Raw genomic sequence first — 18,919 nt, forward strand, 5'->3', positions numbered from 1 at the left:
TTTCTAAAATAATGCCCCTAAAATTCTTTGGTTATTGAAAACTGTATGAACACAGAAGGATGTTAATAGCGACAGAATACATAAAGCCAGTCATCTAATTTTCGGCAAACTAACACACGAGGCAACTTTGCTAACAATGTATGATTTTTTTTCTTGCTTACAAGCCCTTCAGAGTATCTTTATACCAACAGAGCGGACAGAACATTTAGGATTAGTATCAGTTACAAAGCATTAGCATAAACCCAGACAACGACAGATAGAGTATTGTTTTCTTCTGAGCTTGCAAAGGAAGCACAGAAACATCGGATCATTTCTCTGAATTGAGAATTTTATGCCACATACCTTCCAGGCATATTTTTATAATACACTTAACAATCCCTTTGTGCGATATTGGTAGGTGGTTTAAACTTAAAAGGACATCAGCTTACTGATAGTTTATTGTCTTGGTAAAAACAACAAGTGTGGAGTAAGGCTGCTTATAGTCTTATGACAGCATACTGCACGAGGCCCTTTTGGGCTTACTAGGAAGAGCAAGAGCACTCGACTTTAGAGACAAGAGAACTTGGCTCTTCTTTGCATCCATGTTGTGTGAGCTTGGACATGATTTCACCTGTCTGAATCTCACCTCTTGTGAAATGGAGGTGAAAACTGCTGAGTGGTACTAGCTCCATGCAGTTCATCCCTCATCCCTCATTCTAATCACACCCCACAGGATAGGTACTGTTATCTCCTTTCTACAGGAGAGGAAACTGAAGTTCAGAAGAGGTAAGTGACTTACGGAAGGTTATGTTGCTAGAAAGAGGTGAGGCCAGGACAGGAACCCTGGCCTCACCTCTTTTCTGTCTCTAAAGTCAGCCAAAAAATGCTTTTTCATCCTCTTTATGCCCCTTGCTAATTTCCCTGCCTGCCCCTGAATTTATTGGGAAAGTCAATTTAGACTGGTGAATGGGATTTAGAAAAAGGTCATAAAATATGCAAATGTAAGAGGTGATTAACTCTCAGTGAAACAGTAGGCACTACACTGAAGCTATAGATGAAAATTCAAACTATTGGGTGATGTATAAAGATATCTGTTTAAGTGACATACATTGCACATGTTGCTTTCTCAAATTCAAGTTCTGCTTGTCCTAAGAGAGGGATACCTTCCTGCCCCAGGGGGAACATTTATAGGAATTCAGAGGAAAATATTTTCGTGGTCATGTTAAAAACTCAGAGTCAGATGTACTTAGCATCATACCGTAAGTGCCGGTAGCCAAAGCATAAACAAGCCGTGGGCTGGACGTGGCTTCCTTCAAGGAGGCTGGCTCACTGAGGGGGCGCTTCATTTTGCAGCGAGCAGAGAGAGGAACCGAGGCAGGATGAGGACACTCCTCGTGCTTGTGCTCTGTCTCACCTTGCTGACTTTCTTTTCAGGTGAGCATTAACTCCAGAGACGCAGCCTCTGCCTAGGCACACGTGCTGAGCTGAAATAAGTCTATTGATCTTTTTAAAGTGTTTTTTTCTTTCTCATTTCAAGTAAGATGTATGTTATTTGTATAAGTCCATTTAAATGTATAATGTATAATCAATAATTTTTTTTCTAAGAGCAAGCTCCTAGAATTGCTACCATTAGGGATAAATTCTTTTTATTTAATATTTCAATGTATATGAACACTAACTCTCAAAAGTGCTGATGAATCTTCAGCTATACCTTCTTCTAGAGTTCATATGAGATTGTCAAAATTTGGTAGACATATTTGATGGTATCTTTTAGAGTTTATATGGGACTATCAAAATGTAATATAATGTTATTATTGTAATATCTACTTTGAGAAAAATGTGTGATGATCAAGCTTAACATAATCTTGTTGTCAGGGAGTATCTCCCAATAACAACTTTAACCTGTTCTGATGTACCGGGGATTTAAAAAAATCCCACAAAGCAAACCTAAGGGGTGGGAAACACATTGACCAGAGAACTGAAGAGAATATGATTTGAAAAAACATTGAGTTAACACCCATTTACGAAGGAAGGGGCCATTGCAATAGGTAAACACGTTTAAGCTGCGCAGACTGGTTCTGAGGGGACCATATTAGAAACAATTTAGAATTCCTCTCCAAGCCGTCTGGAATGCCACATCCTCTGGGACAGGTCCCCATGAAAGAACTTTTGTGTTTTGTCTGAAATTGAACTTGCTAATCACTTGCCTTGCACTGTGACCTCCTGTGTCCCGAGAGTCCCTAAGGCCCTGTCCTGACTTTTTCAGGGGCCTCCCCGATTGTGACGGAAAAGCAGGCCAAACAGCTCCTGCGGTCCAGGCGCCAGGACAGGCCGAGCAAACCTGGGTTCCGGGATGAGCCCATGCGGGTGAGTGCTGGGTCCCGGGCTGTTTAAAGGGAAAGTGCGGTCCCTGGATGTTGCTTCCACAGGAGACCACACTGAGTGCTGGTCCCAGCCCAGCCGTGGCTGCAGGATTGAGGCTGTGTTAAAGCAGTGGTTCTCAACCTGTGGGTCACAACCCCTTAGAGGGTCAAACAACCCTTTCACAGGGTCGCCTAAGACCATCGGAAAACACATATATAATTACATATTGTTTTTGTGATTCATCACTATGCTTTAATTATGTTCATTTTGTAACAATGAAAAAACATTCTGCATATCAGATATTTACATTACGATTCATAACAGTAGCAAAATTACAGTTATGAAGTAGCAACGAAAATAATTTTATGGTTGGGGGTCACCACAACATGAGGAACTGCATTAAAGGGTCGCGGCATTAGGAAGGTTGAGACCCACTGTGTTAGAGACTCAGGCGTCAGGGGAGCTCAGCCTTTCACTGACTCCCCAACTCCTCTGGAAGGGCAGGTTCCGTCACCTACTGTTCACACAGTATTTAAAATGCAAACAGTGGCACTCGTGGTGCTGCCCCAGGATTCTGTGTCGTCTGCTGAGTGTCACCCCTGAACGGGGTGCTGGGGAGCTATGTCCTGGAGCTGGTGCCAACCCCACCTTCTCTCTCTTCCCCTGGGGCGCTGGGCAGGCTAGACCAGCTTCCTTGGTCAACAACACCCTTTCTGGGCGGGCAGAATTTCTCCCCCAGCTGCCTGTGGGGTTCTACCCTTACCTGGTGCCTCTTATTTTGGTCTTTGGCCTCAGCTCTGCCCTGGGGGATTGTGGTGTGTGCAGACCCTCCCCTGCCTCCATCTGGTGACTCCTGGTGGGTGATACTAGAACCTGCCGCACTGGCTCCAGGCCACTTCTCGCCTGGCTTGTCCTCCCCTCGCGTGGTGGGAACAATGGCATTCCCGTTATTTGCGTCCCACCCAGGGGAGGGTAGGCGCAGCGACCCAGGTCACGTTAGCCTGTCTGGGAAGCCGTCCCTGTGGCCAGTCTGGTCTCTCACCCTGTGCCCACTGCAGCGGGGCTCCGGGCTCCCCCGCATTTCATGTGTCTCCTTGCTGAGGTCTAGGGTCTCTGTAACAGCGTTTATGTTCATTCCCTGAAGAATCACCTGAATAATTGGATTAGTTCACTTAATAGGCTTTCATTGAGATGGTGTGTCACAGTGATGAAGAATGCAGACTGTCTGGGTTTGAATCTCCCCCTATTGTAACTGTAACCTTGGGGAAGTTTCCTCACATTTCTGCCCCTCAGGACCCTCATCTGTAAGACGGGGGTAACAATAAATATTATTACTTACATTATTATCATAATATAATAATAGTGATAAATAACAATGTAAAACAACTACTTTATGAGGTTAATATAAAGTAATTCATAGTAAGGCATTCAGAATGGTACTTAGCAAACAGCAGCCACTCCGTTGAGTATTAAGTACCAGGGACCAGGCGAGGTACAGAGGCTGCAGGGAGTTGCCTGGGTTCTGCTCAGAGTTTGGTGGCAGGAACAGAGAACTCAGCTAATTATGATTGTACAAAGTGGTTTAGAAACCAGTCAAGGCCTTCAGGCTGTGAAGGGTGGACTCAGCTTTGTTTCCTTTGGTAGAAGAAATCAGAGGTGGCTCAGAATATCTAAGCACAGGGAGGAGGGGCACTGGGAGGTGGGTAGGGGCAAGGTCAGGACGATTGGAGTGCTTTGGACTTTGTCTTGTGTTCAGTAGAGGACAACTGGTGGATTTTTCAAGGGGAGGGGTGCAGATTGGGACTTTTCACCGACAGTCTATGGAGTAGTAAGAAGAGAAGAACATCCAGACTGACGTCTGGGGACACCAATGCTCAGAGGTGGGCAGAGGGAGAGGAACCTGAAGGAGCTGTGAAGGAATTCGGGGAGGTTTAGGGGGAACCAAGAGAGCGTGGGGCCAAGTACAGGGGCAGAGGGTCAGGAGGCGGGTGGCATGGGTGTGGGCAAGATGCCTGGCTCAGGGGTCTCTGGGTGCTCTAACTGGTGAAGGCGGGGAGGTGTGGTTCCCCATGAATCAAAGGGCCTCAGACCCCTGACTCCTCGGTCCCTGTGCCATAGGACGTGAGCCCATGTGGCAGTTCTACCTGCAGCCCCGGACTTCCCCTGTCTTCCACTTCTGACCTTGGCTTGAGTATGTGGCTACGTGGATGGGAAGGCCCTGGCTGTCACAGCGGAGCTGACTTTCACTCTGCACTCCGTGGGAGCTGTCTGTCCAAGGCCATTAAGCAGGGAATGATGTGATCAAGAGCCGGTTTACAGGAAGCAGCCTCTGAAACGCTGGCCTTCAGATACCCACACATGGTAAATGGAAGATGACATATTTGGACGCGCTATTGCACCTCCTTGCCATGGTGCCTAGGAGACAGACAGGTGGGCTGGCGACAAGCAGAGGGAGTGATCTCTGGGGACTGCGTGTGCCCTTGGGAGCTGAGCCCAGAGACGCGCGTGCTCACCAAGCTGAAATTACCAAGAGATGACTGAGTTGGGTTATTGCATTTTGCTTTTCCCCTCTGAGGGACTGTGCAAAACAAGACCCTTTTTGAGGGAGGGGGGCCACTAATGAGGGGGAATGAATGTGCTTTGGGGAGGTATTGAGAGTTCAAGATGAAAACAAGAGTGAAGATTTGCAGTGGTCTCTGCCCACATGTGTCTATTAAGCAACGTTGCTTATTTTGACACTTGGCTTAAATACTGGCAGATGTTGGCTTCTGGGGAATTACAGGCTTTTTGGAAGCAGGTTCAGGGCTAGGACTGTTTCGATGAGATTTATGTTGCTGATTTCACTGCAACCGGTGTTCTTTTCTGACTGTGTGGCGGGAGGGGCAGAATGCTATTGGTTTGCCCTGGCTTGCACCCATCAGAGTGTGAGCACCTTGTTGGCACCTTGCTGGAGGAAGGGAAGGCCCCAGCGGGGATGAGGAGAGAGACCAAGAAGGAGTCATGCTCTGGGGAAGAAAGCAGGAGGGGTTTTGGAGGTATGAAAGCAGCTGGGGAGGAAGAGGATGAAAGGTGCAGTGGCGGGGGTCTGAAGAGGGGTCGGGGTGGGGAGAGAGAGAGAGGCAGGTGGGAGGATAGGGGCTCAGAGACATTTCCTGTGAAAGGAAGTAGATTATGCAGTTATTTTATGGCAATACCTGACTCTGAATTTGAAGCTGTTTTCTGCTTTGTGCTGTTATTATACTCTGCACCCTCCAAACCTTAGAAAAAGTCTGCTAGACCCAGCAACCTGTGTTCATGGTTCTCTGGAAGAGTGAGGGATGGCAGGGGTGTGTGTGTGGGGGGAGGTGGCTGACAAAGACGAGGGAAATCACTCGGATCTGAAAGCTGTGGTGGGGGGAGATGGGCTATGAGGCAAATTCCGGAGAAACATGGCCCCACACCTTCGGAGATGTGGGGGAATAGGGTCTCGATGTCACGGGAATGGGACGGGCACTTCTGGAAGGCCGGGATTCCCGTGGGACATCCCATCTGGGACATCTAGGTTTCAGGTCAGTTGACTTCAGGTTCTACTTCAGGACTCCCCACTTTGGAAGACATTGTGGAGCATGCTTGGGTATGGGGAAGCCTCAGGATCCTCATGGAGGGGGAACAATCGCCTGGGGAAAAACTGATGAAGACAGGGCTGTGTGGAAAGGGCTGGGTTTGTATTTAAAGGGAAGAAGGTGGAAAAAATATTCTGAGTTTTCCCTGAACATTTCCTCAGTCATGACTGTGCTTATGTGGGTTTTCAGGGTTTGGGTCTAAATTCTTGGGACTTAAAATGTGGTCCCAGACCGGCCTCCAGGCTTCCTGGGGCCTTGGACTCCTCCCCACACCCCCTGAAAGCCACGCTGCCCCTCTACGAGATCCCGTGATCCAGGCACACAGCGAAAGTTAAGAAATGCTGTCCTAGACAACTGCCGGGGTGCCTCTTAGCCTCTGTTGCTGTGGTCCTGGGGACCAGGCACCAGCCCTTGGTTGCTTCGTTTGACACAACTGATCTCCCTTCCTGTGGGCACTCTCTCAGGACACCTCACAGCCACTCCCTGCTTCTCCTCTTGCTTTGTGGTTTCTGTTGCTCCATCTCTTTTGCTAGATTCTTAACTCCTGACAGTCCTTTAAACATCTAGCGTCCCAGAGCTCCGTCTTCTACCTCATCTTGTCCCGAGAATGTATGTATTGCCTCTGTGCCGATGGTCACACACTCCTGTCTCTAGCCTGACCTCTCCCCTGAGCTCCAGAGTCCACTCGAGAGTTTGCACTGGAACGTTTAACAGGCAGCTCGGGCCCACCAGCCCCTAGTGGAATTCCTGGTCATGTCCTCACACCAGCTGCCACCCTTGCCTTCCATGTGGCGGTTGGTGTGCCACCTCCTCCTGGTTGCGTGGACCCCAAATCTCACCCTCCACTGCCACCACCAGCACCCCTAGAATGGATGGAGTAGTTCTGTCTCACCCCATCTTCTGTTTCCTTTCTGGGTCCGCAGCACCTGTTTGCAACAGAGCAGCAGATGGAGTCAGTTCTTAACAACGAGTACCAGATGCCCACTCCCCTGTTCAGAACCTTCCAATGACTTCCTGTCTTACTCTGAATAAAATCCATAGTCCTACAGTGGCCTACAAGGCCCTGGAGGTCAGTCCACTCCCTCTGTCCCCACTGCAGCTTGCTTTTTTTCATGCAACAATACGTTTCATTCCAGCTCATTTTTAACTGAAGCATAGTGTACATGCATGGTGCCATGATTTGCATATTTGTGCTCCCTCACACCCCTGCAAATTCATATGCTGAAATCCTAACTCCCAAGGTGGCATTTTTAGGAGGTGAGGCCTCTAGGAGGGGCTGAGGTGATGAGGGCAGAGCTCTCGTGAATGGGATTAGTGCTCCACAGAGATGCCTCCCCCCTTCCACTATGTGAGGGCACAACGAGAAGCCCGCGACCCAAAGAGGGCCCTCACCCGACCATGCGGGCATCCCGGTCTCAGACACCCAGCCTCCAGAACTGTGAGAAATCAATTTCTGTTATTTACAAGCCTCCCAGTCAGTGGTATTTTATTACAGCAGCGCCAATCAGCTGAGACCTATTACAATATTAGGTTCCTTCAGTTCTTCCTGGAACAATGGCGATTACAGTTATTTCCATTGGGAGTGAAGATCCTTGCACACACATGTAATTTTCTGGGTTTGATGATAAGAAAAGGAATTGCTGAATCAGAGGGTACTGCTAATTGCCAAATTACCAAATTGCCCAAGTGCCTGGACTCACTCGCACCAGCAATATGTGTGAGAAGGCCCAGTTCCCCACATGCTTACCAGTACTCGATATTATCAAACGTTGCATGAAAGCTTTCAAAATGGAAAGAAATAGTTAAAAAATAAAAACCCACTTTATTCACTCCTCTTTCTCTTTATGTATATGGAGACATAGTGCCAAACAATAATGACCATATTTTCTCAGTGATAAGATTTGGGGTGAGTTTATACTTTGATCTTCATAGGTTGTGCTATTACTCAGTACGCTGGTTTCCCAGGGCCGCCATAACACAATACCACAAGCTAGTGTGCTGGGAACAACAGAAATTTATTCCCTCACAGTTTGGGAGGCTAGAGGTTTGAGATAAAGAGTTGGCAAGATTGATTCCTTCTAGGGCCTCTGAAGGAGAGTCTGTCCCAACTTCTCTCTTAGCTTCTGGTGCTTGGTGGCAATCTTTGCCATTTCTTGGCTTGTAGCTGTATCACTCCAATCTCTGCAGCTGTCTTTACATGGCCTTCTTCCCTGTGTGTCCCTGTGTCCATACTTCTTTCTAAGGAGGGCAGTCATTGGATTTAAGACCCATTCTAATCCAGTATGACCTCATCTTACCTTAATTACGTACATTTGCAAGGGCCTATTTAAAAGTAAGATCACATTCACAGGTTCTAGGTAGACATGAATTTTAGGGGGACACGATTCAATGCAGCACACTCCTTTATTCTTTCTTTCTTTTCTTTCTTTCTGTATTTATTTAAAAAGATTTTATTGATTTATTTTTAGAGTGAGGGGAAGGGAAGGAGAGAGGGAGAGAAACATCAATGTGAGAGAGAAATATCAATCAGTTGGCTCTTACACACGCCCAACCGGTACCAAACATGCAAGGCAGACATATACCCTGACCAGGAATTGAACCCGTGATGTTTTGTTTTATGTGATGCCGCCCAACCAACTGAGCCACACTGGTCAGGACTCCGTTTTTATTTGTAATAAACATATGTATAATTGTTACAAAAACAACACAGGAGAGTGGTTAAGATCAAGGCAGCAGATTGTCAGGTCTGAACCTCAGCTCTCCATTTACTGGCTGTCACATCCTGGCCAAGTTGCTTAAACCCTCTAAGTCTCAGTTTTCTCATCTATAAAATGAAATATGGTAATAAAACCCACCTCATAGGCTTGTTGTAAGAGAATGCATGCAAAATGTTGAGCACAGTGACTGACATTTAGTAATAACATCGGCTCTCATTCTTCTTTTATTCTTTTTTAATTTTTCAAAGGTTTATTTTATTTTCATTAGAGAGAGAGGGGGGAAGGGAGAGAGAGAGAGACACTAATCAGTTGCCTCCTGCATGACCCCCAGCTGGGGGATCCAGTCCGCAACCCCGGATGTGTGCCCTGATCAGGGATCGAACTGGCAACCTCTTGGTTACAGGACGATGCTCCAGCCAACTGAGCCACACTGGCCAAGGCTCTCATTCTTCTTGTTTTTTAAAAAGCAGCAGTTCAATAGATTATTTTAAAATATAACAAAATAAAAACCTCTAGGGCTCCTCACTGCTTATAGGATGAAAGCCAAGTATTGGCCTGGGAGACGAATCGGCCGGAGCCACCTCTGTCCCATTTCCTGCCACTCCTCTGAGGCCATTTATGCTCCAACTACCCAGAACTTCTCACTGTTTTTCAAAAGGTTAAAAAAAAGCAATTTATTCTCTTGTCCTCTAAGAAAGTGTTTGAGTAGAGGTTTTAAGGTGAAACCTTAAGATGGGAGCACAACTGTAGTGCCTTAACCCTTTGAGGGCCAACGTCGCAGTGAGCGATGCTGACAAAATTTCCCCAAAGTGACAGTGTTGCTCCCAGCGACTTTTTTCAATGGCTATTAATGTAAATAACAATGGAATAATTTGTATTTTACGTTTTGTTCTCTTTTTGTGTACCTCATGTTATATATTGATATAAATTTTTCTCATGTTGATCCAAATTTTGAATTTTTACGCTTGTTTAAATACTGACATATTAATTCTGTTATAATTTTTACTTACATTTTAAATGGTTCTTTTAATTTCATTAATCTTTGCAATAATTGTTGAACCTCTATGCAGTGTGCATGATAAGGAGGCTTTTATCTAAGGACATTTTCATTGCTTCACGGTAGAGCGTTAGCATTTTGTTTATAAACTGTTTTTCACTGTTGATATCTATTAATATATCTCTTTAGTGTGAATGCCATTTGTGTTCATTTTTTTGTACGTTATGAAGTTTTCTTTTTTTTCAAAAATTTATGCAATATTTAGCATGCTTCTTGTTATTCATGTTGCCATGTGTTTTTTCAAATTATAATCATAGCTTTTATATTGTGCCATATATTATACTTCAAAAGCCATATTGAAGGAAAGGATTTATTTTTTCCTAAAATAATTATTATAATAAAATAATTTTAATGCAATACATTTTTTGCTAAATTGCATCAAAGAACACTGCTTACAAAAGAAAAGTGTATTTATTATATGTCATGAAATTTTCAGCAAATTATTATGAATAATAATGTTTTTATAGACATTTTTCATAAGCTCTGCATTTCTCAGCAAAATGGCCTGACATTTCTCACACGAATTTTAGCAATTACGCATGACACTCAAATTGGAGACCAGTTGGCCATTTCTGGGGCAGGATGAGTGGCGGAATAGGGACCAAGGATGACTTGTAGGTGTCTTTATGGACAGCTTGGGGCTATTCATTAACATTCGAAACCTATGAGAAGAGGCAGGTTGTCTGGAATGATGGGTGTTTGGGTTCTTCTCTTATAGCACCTGCCTCGGTGCCATTTCTTCTGCTTTTAATGCCCCTGCCCCCCCCCCACGAATTAGAGCAGCCCTCTGGCATCGTGCTCACCGCACAAGCTTGCTATTTTTGACTTAGAAAAAGACTCTGTCTCCCTTACTAGACTGCTCTAAACTACTTGCGCAGATGAACTATATTTTTCACTTCTGGGTCCCCAGCACCAGGCACAATATTTGACACTTACTAAATCTTCATCTACTCATTTCCGTTCCTTTCTTTGCTTGTCTCCTAGGGAGACATTTTACAAGATATAACTCTACCACAGAACCTGGAGATCATCTCATAGAAATCTTTCCTAGTGCCTCCTTAAATTCATTAAGTTTCTCTTAATCGTCTCAAATTTTAGGGAAGAAATGATCTGCCAACTGCTGGGGTGAAGCATGGAAGTTCTTCAAAAAGATGACATCCAAGCTAAAATTATGTTTTTCGTAAGCACTTGTGTGTCCCGGGAATATGCTTTCCACTTTGGCCTGCCTTCCTTTAAGGAATGTTCTTGTTGGGAGAGTATAAATCATATGAGCTTTATTGTAAGTAGTCTTTGTAAACTCAGCTTTCATGCTTCGCCCCTTGACAAATGTATGTAGTAATTCCATTACCCTTTTGTTCCCCGTGCTCTCAAAGACCCGTTTGGAGTGACTGAGATGTAAATTGTGCACATCACTGATCCGCCTTCTTTCAGGGCTAAGCCTTCAAGTGTCCCAGTGTTGTTAACTTCAAGGCCACTCTTCTGCCTGTGTGATTACTTTGCTTTCACTAATGAGCAACATCATTCATTCAAATGTTGATGGACCTTTACTTCCATGCAAATGTCTCTGGAAGGATTTTGCCTTCTTGTGAAAAGTTCCCTCTTTGATAGATTAACTGTCCAGTTGATGATTCTCAGCTTAGATCAGGTTCCAGTGGGTATTTAATTTTATTATTATAACACTCCACTGCCATAAGAAAGGACCACTTCCAATTTCTGCTCTAATTACTGAGAAATTATTTACTTCCATGATTACCCCCAGCACTGCACATGGAACACAGATATTGGTTGTTGTTTTGTCGTCAATATTTTCCCCTTGAAGAAAGGAATCTAAAAAAAAATTAAAACTTATTTTCCATCCAGCTCTTCTTTCTTGATCCAGGAACATTTGAGATTATCATTAATGCCGGGTCATTTCTAACTCAGCCAACACAATTGTTGAATTTGTGGTTTTCAGCAGATTTGCAGTTTGGCTTTTCATCTTTGACTAATGATTGCTTGTAGGCCTTTGTGGCATATTTATTTTCCTAACATTTAAAATAAATAGTGAGATGTCATGGAAACCGGTACTCATTTCTTTCTCTCTATGTGTGTGTGCATTTTGGTTGTTTTTCTGCAACTATGATTTCAGCTGCTATTTAGGAGTGTGAAGTACATATGTACATTTGGACCGGGCCATTATAATGAACAGATTGACACAGATGTTGGGAAACCTTCCAAGGAGGATTTGGTAAGATTATGGAGAAAGAACAGTCAATTCATTTATTCATTCACTCATTTGTATATTTTGCCAGTGAGTTTTATTGAGGTCTTATGTGCCAAGCACCAGGTATACCTTGGTCACTATCATCAAAAAGACAATTGGATGTTGACTGAGTAGGACAAGAATTAAATGAGTAAGGATGCAAACGAGCATATAATTATAAAAGGTATATAAACACAGTACATCCGCAGTGACGTCACATTTGTTAACATCACTAACCACATCAGAAAAGTCTTTAAGTATTGAAAATTTGTCAGGCTTATGGGAGTGAATACAACTTTTCTAAAATTCTGATTTGCCCATGGAAGCTTGAATTTTATCATTTTGTGACCAGTCCTGTTTGTGATTTTCCTTGAAGTGACAAGCTTACTTTCTTCATTTTTGAGAGGATGTCTGCCAAACACACACATAAAACAGCTGGTTCAATCCTAGGCACCAACAATCAGCCACGTGCTTTCCCTCCAGAAAACCATCATTCTTGGTTATGCAGACTGCACACGTCCGACTGTGCCGTTTCAACTTGGTTCACTGGGGCATTCTTCAGTGGAACTGGCATTTGAAGAACATTTTATATTTATTTATCTATTTAACCTGTGGGTATGTGATGGCAAAGGATACAATAACTCCTAGGTTGGCACCACTGCCTTGACTTCCGCTAGGGTAACGGTTTTATCCATCATCGCGCACAAGCAGAAGGCAACTGATGTTTCAGTATTGTTCTAAAAATAGGTTTGATCTCATGGACCCCCCCCCCCCCCAGGGGGAGGACAGACCACATGTTGAGGCCCTCTGCTTGGTCTTTTATTCAGTAGGCATTTATTGAAAATTTCCTGTGGACTAGTTCATGGGAGAAAGGCTCAATGCACAACCTCAAGACATGCTCAGGTCTTTCTAAATGTTACTTATTTATTTATTGACTTTAGAGAGAGAAAAGGTGGGGGGAGAGACAGAGACATTCATTTGTTGTTCCCCTTGTTTATCCATTCATTGGTTGATGCTTGCATGTGCCCTGACTGGGGATCGAACTTGTGACCTGGGAGCATACAGGTGGCGCTCTATCCAACTGAGCTACCCTGCCAGGGCCTGGCACAGAAATTGATTTGTATCATTTCATTGAATACTGGCAACCCAATGGAATAAGTGTTCCCCATTTTTGCAGATGGACAAATTGAGGCTGGAGTATAGCAGTATTGTCAGGGTCTGGCTTTGAACCAAACTCTGACCCAGACCCCTTAGCTTTTCTACCATACCGCCTAGCAACATGGGTTCCTTCAGTGCACTGCTTACAAGGAACAGTTGAATAAGTAAATAAGTAAGGCTACGTGCTCGGAAGTCTTTGTTTCTCATTTATAAGGCTCCACATTGCCTTCCTGTTCCTTCCAATTAATATTCCTCTGGCCAAACACTCCCCAGAGAGGGCAAGAGAGGGCAGGATTCAGTCCAAAACTCACAACAGAGTCCAGCAAGCCCCTGGGGCATCGTTGCTGGGTCCCATGAGGAGCCTTCTCCCCATCCCCTTCCATCTTGGCTGCCCCAGAGGCGCCCTGCCCAGGACTCGGGGTACATGTCAATGAGTTAAAAAAACAAAATAACAATGATAACCAAAACAAATTCAAACTGCATGGGTCCTGGGGGAAAAGAAAAAAAATTCAGGAAAATTGGACAACTCTTAATTCATTATTTTGCACAGTCATTAAAAAATTTAAAAATAGCTTTACTTAATATAGAATGCAGACATCCTAGAGGATTTTCTAGAAACTTAAAATTGCAAAGCTCTAAACTGGAGTCTTTATTAAAGGTTTATCAACACCATAGGAAGGTTTTCATGATTTAGGATTTATGACATCTGTACACACCAAAATAACTTAATCTTGTACAGATAATACCAAATATGACTACTCTCTCCCAAGGTGAAGCACCTTGATTAATGGCCTGCTTGTTAGGGTTACCTAAACATGTCTCTACAGATCTGTTTCATGCATGCTTTGCAATGGTTTGCATCCCATAATTAGAGCACCCAGACTTCTTTCAAGAGCATGTCAACAACGTACATCCTCCAAGTTAAAAATCATTCCTGTCTCCATCTCCTCTCTTTTGGGGTGAAAACATGAGGTTTGTATGCTAATATTGGATCCCACCCACTAACATGTATGATGTGGGCTAGTTAAGTCCCTACATTCAGGGAGAAATCACTGCCAAACAAGAGTGGCCAGGGCTATGCCGGGGGAAGTCCAGGGAGCTCTGGGGTCACAAGGAATCTGAGAAGGCTTCCTGGAGGAAGAAACATCAAAGCTGAGGCCTGAAAAGTCAGGTAGGTGTGAGACAGCTAAAAGAGAAGGCAGAGGGGCGTTCCAGGCAGAGAGATGAGCATAAGCTCAGAGAGAAGAGCAGGCATGGCTTCTTCAGGGAGGGGTGGCATGCAAAGCTCGTGTGGGCTGCGGGTGAGAGAAGAGGCTCAGGAGGTGGGCGAGGCCAGATTATGGACAGTCCCACAAATCACGTTAAGGAATTAGAACTTCCCCCTGAGCCCAGTAGGAGCCATTCAAGTATTTTAAGCAAAGAAGAAACATAGGTTAATTTATTTTTTTTAAAACATCAGTTGGCAATAGGATAAAGATATAGATAAAAAGGGAAGAGGGATTTTTCACTTCTTTATTTTACATAATTTCAAAATGGCAATATGTATCACTGTTGTAATAAAAATAAAACCAATAAAGCCATTTTTATTTTTAATATTTTAAAAACTCACCCTGGTAAAGGACCTAAACAGACACCTCACGAAAGAGGATCTGCAGTTGGCATGTAGGCATGTAAAAAAGATGCTCCACATCATAATACAAATTAAAACAGCAGTGAGATAGTACCACACACCCATTGGAATGCTTTACATCCAGAATGACATCAAGTCCTGGTACGAATGTGGAACAATGGGGACTCTCTTTCGCTGCTGGTGGGAACACAACATGTCACATTCAAAGACAGTCTGAGGGTGACGGATGATGGTCTGTGTTTTGGTTTGGGTCCTTGAGTAGGTAAAGATGCTGGTCCCAGAGGTGGTCAACAACAGACAACCAGCTGCTTTTTCTGTGTTGAACATGTCAACCTGTAGGGCCGGCTACATTTCATAGAAATGGAATCATACAATCTGTGGTTCTTTGTGGCTGGCTTCCTTCCCTCAGCATAATGTTTTCAAGATTTATCCATGTTGTAGATTGGATCAGTACTTCATTCCTTCTTATGATCATAATATTCCATTTTGTGGACATATCACACTTTATTCACCCATTTATTCATGGTGGACATTTGGGTTGTATCTACTTTTTGGCTATGATGAAAAATGCTGCTATGAACATATGTGTTCAAATTTTTCTGTGGGCATAAGTTTTCTCTTGTATATACAATTGCTGGGTCATATGGTAACTCAATATTTAACATTTTGAGGACCTACCAGCCTGTTTTTACAAAATGCCCCTCTGTCCTGAGTAACAAGTTTTATGGGGGAGGTTTTAAAGTCTATTTTATTTGATAATAGTATAGCAACTTAAACTTTCTTATAATTATCACTTGCCTTTTAAAAAATATGACTTTATCCTAAATGCATGCATCCATAAATAACATGTTATTAGTTATGCATGTTTTCAATTTTATAAAAATGAAAAAAAAATGGTGCACAGTACAAATGTCTTCTTGGACTTGCTCTTTTTACTCAACATGCTGTTTCTAAGATTCACCTATGTTGTTTTATGTAGCTATAGTTCATTTATATTCATGGCTGTATAATATTTCGTGGCATGACCCTACTATAATTTATTTATCCATTCTCCTGTCAGTGGTATTTGGCATGGTTCTGGTGTTTTGTTACTACAGATTTATTGCTGCTATGTACAACCTTCTACACATCTCTTGATGTAAGAGTTTCTCTGTTCTCAAAGTGAACAGCAGCATCAGCATTGGCTTGGAACTTGCTAGAAATGCAAATTCTGGAGCCCCACCCCAGATCTACTGAATGAGAAACTCTGTGGGCGGAGCCCAGCAATCTGTGTTTTCATAAACCCTTCGGGTGATTCTGATGACAGGTAAGTCAGGGTGTAAATGGGGAGTGAGATTTCTGGATCTCAGGCAACCAATAGTTTTCCAAAGTGGTTGGCCCACGTTACATCCCATCAGCAGTGTATACGAGTTCCCACGGACACACGCCCCTGCCAGCACTTAGGGTTGTCAGATTTCTTTATTTCGCCCACTGAGCAGGTCTGTTGGACTAGTTGCCACAGAGAGGTGTGGGCGTGGTGGTTTCTCCTCCCTTGATCTGGTGATGTCCTGTCTCAGAACCACAACTCCACAAGCCTCAGCAGCTTGGCTGTCACCATGGAAAAGCCTCTCTTCTCTGTGGGTTTGTTTTGCCAGGAGTACATGCACCACCTGCTCCACCTGGAGCGCCGCGCTGAGGAGCAGTTCCTGGAGCACTGGCTGAACCCTCACTGCAAGCCCCACTGTGACAGGAACGTGGTCCATCCTGTGTAAGGGGCCCAGGACCAGCCTCCGGTATGTTCCTTCCCCCAGGCCTTCTGTTTTAGGGAGACAGTGGTAGGCGGCATGTGCTCAGGCCCAGAGGGGACACAGCTAGTTGGCTGGTTACTGGGGTCGCGGGGTGCAGGATGTAAGAGCAAGCCAGGAGAGAGCGGTGGCAGCCAGGCTGAGAAGGGCCCCTCCGGGGGACACACCAGGGAGCCTGGCCCCTCCTGACTCACTAAGAGATCCCAAATAGGGGAGGGGTGGGACTATATTTACTGTCTAGAAAGCATCACTCGGGAATGTAAATCTGGACAAGTGTGCCTTGTTGTGGCTTGGGAAGGTTCAGGTGGGGTCAGCACCCATGGGCTCAGCCAGTGACATCCATCACAATCCTCACCACGTCACCGTCACGTCTTTACTGCCTTCCCAGAGCCCTCCAGGCTGGGAGTGTGCCTGGCCCTTCCCCTCTCCGTCTGGGTTTAGCCTTTCAGCCCCCTGAACAGCACTGCTCCGCGTTCTCAGCCTGCCTGCACGCTGCCCCTGGGGCTGTGCTCCTCGGGGAGGCTGCTTGCTCTTCCCTTGCTGTCTGTCTAGTCCGCCTCCTCCTCCCTTTCCAAATCCTATTAGATAAAGTACCGGGTCCCTTCAGAGGTTAAGCCTCGTGAATGTCATTCCTCCTCTGAAACTTGTACGGACATCGGGACAGGGTGTAAGGGGGCAGTTTGCCATCGCTGGTGAAGAGAAATTTTATGTCCTTGTCTTTTTGTGCGACTGAATTAACACAGGAACACTCCCCTGAGAGTGTCGCTCTTAGTCATTTTCAGGGTGCGATCACATAAATTCTCTCATTTGATCCTCTTGGGACCCCTGTGCCATTTCAGGGCGTGCCTTTTAACCCCGTTTTATGGAGGCGCTAACTGAGCCTGATGAAGCTACTAACTCGTGCTGGGCGCTGGCTGGGGTGTCAGTCTTCTGACCACTCCAGTCCCATACACTTTACGTGGACTGTACCGCAGGCTCGTGTGTGTGTGTGTGTGTGTGTGTGTGTGTGTGTGTGTGTGTATGCACGCTCGCGTTAGGGAGCATGCAGCCCTCTGAGGGGCACAGAGGGCACAGAAGTTCTGCTTTTGAGGGGTGGGGGGCACTGACATCGCTGTTCTCATCCTTCCAGCCTCTGGAGCCTGTTCTAGGTCAGAACTTGCCTTCTCCCCTGCACCAGGGACCTTGGTCTTCCAGCGCTGGGAGTCTTCACTTGGCTTCTTCAGAAAATAGCACTGTGGAGTAGTTAGGAGCTGACACTCCGGGTTTGGGCAGACTTGGGTTCAGCTCTCTGTGTGGCCTTGGGCAAGTTGCCTAACCTCTCTGAGTCTCCATTTCTGCCTGTCTAAACTGGGGTGATGATGATACCTATGGAGCCTGGCACGTAGTAAATGCCTCCCTGATTGGAGGCCCTTATTACCATTGTGCAGGCCAGGCAAGAGGGCAGGTGTCGGGGTTGAGCGAGCCCCATGGCAGCACCCTCCAAGGGGCGACTGAGGCCTTTGCCTCTGGGCAGCATAGGCCTTGCTGGTGAGGTGGGGGTGGCTGCTGGAAAACACAGGTTCTACAGAAGCCTCACTCCAAACGGCTTCATTTACACAAAGACAAGGAAGCTGGAGGGACATATCAACTTGGAATTGGGAGTCTGAAAGCTTTCAGATCATGACTTCACTTGGGGAACATTGCCCACCATCTGCCCCCGTCTCCTCATCTGTAAAATGAGAATAATGAGAGCTCCTTCCTCATGTGGTGGTTCTGAGCATTAAGAATGTCAATGCATGGGCCCTGGCCCGTGTGGCTCAGTTGGTTGGAGCGTTGCCCTGTAACCAAAGGGTTGCAGGTTCAATTCCCGGTCAGGGCACGTGCCTGGATGTGGGTTTGGTCCCCAGTCCGGGCGCATACAGGAGGCCACCAACTGATGCTTCTCTCTTGCATAGCTATTTCTTTCTCTTCCTTCCTTCCTTTCTTAAAAAAAAAGGAAAAGCAATAAAAAAATGTCCTTGGGTGAAAATTTAAAGAAGTCAAGGCATGGGAGACAGTGCTGCCCTACATCACAGGATGTGTGCAGGAAGTGACAACTCAGTGGCTGTTTCCTCCCTCTCCTCCTCCTCCTCAGTTTCCCCTTTCTCCTCCTCCCCTTCCCTCCCCTGCTCCTTTTTATTTGTTTTTTAAAATCAACATCATCTTAACATAATTTTCTCCCTCTTTTCCAGAAAGCCCTTTGACAAGCATCAACCTGGATAATGCTGAGACGGGATGAGGCTCCTTTCATTTATTTTTTTCAGCTGCGGAAATGGATGTCTTCAGGCCTTGTGACCTTGGCAAAGGATGCCTTGGGCATTGACAGCAAATGCATGTGCTTAACATACAGACCGGCGCCCACCCCCAC

At 45.2% G+C, this 18,919-nt stretch overlaps 1 protein-coding gene across 1 annotated transcript; it reads left to right on the top strand.

The window, feature by feature from the left end:
* The first annotated feature begins 1,316 nt into the window (after positions 1–1,316).
* On the top strand, positions 1,317–18,919 carry CUNH17orf67 (chromosome unknown C17orf67 homolog). Its single transcript, XM_090292347.1, has 4 exons — positions 1,317–1,413; positions 2,246–2,346; positions 16,384–16,521; positions 18,744–18,919. Exons 1-3 carry the CDS (start codon positions 1,359–1,361, stop codon positions 16,498–16,500), a joined length of 273 nt encoding a protein of 90 aa, XP_090148473.1. The 5' UTR covers positions 1,317–1,358; the 3' UTR covers positions 16,501–16,521; positions 18,744–18,919.

The sequence above is a fragment of the Furipterus horrens genome, unplaced genomic scaffold (assembly GCF_987537825.1).
Source record: "Furipterus horrens unplaced genomic scaffold, mFurHor1.1.pri manual_scaffold_11, whole genome shotgun sequence".
In the NCBI taxonomy this organism is placed as follows: Eukaryota; Metazoa; Chordata; class Mammalia; order Chiroptera; family Furipteridae; genus Furipterus; species Furipterus horrens.

Excerpts from the sequence above, each read along its gene's own strand:
- CUNH17orf67 (XM_090292347.1), top strand. The coding sequence starts at position 1,359 with ATGAGGACACTCCTCGTGCTTGTGCTCTGTCTCACCTTGCTGACTTTC. Across the intron at positions 1,414-2,245 it reads CTTGCTGACTTTCTTTTCAG|GGGCCTCCCCGATTGTGACG; the intron begins GTGAGCATTAAC and ends TGACTTTTTCAG. Across the intron at positions 2,347-16,383 it reads TCCGGGATGAGCCCATGCGG|GAGTACATGCACCACCTGCT; the intron begins GTGAGTGCTGGG and ends TTGTTTTGCCAG.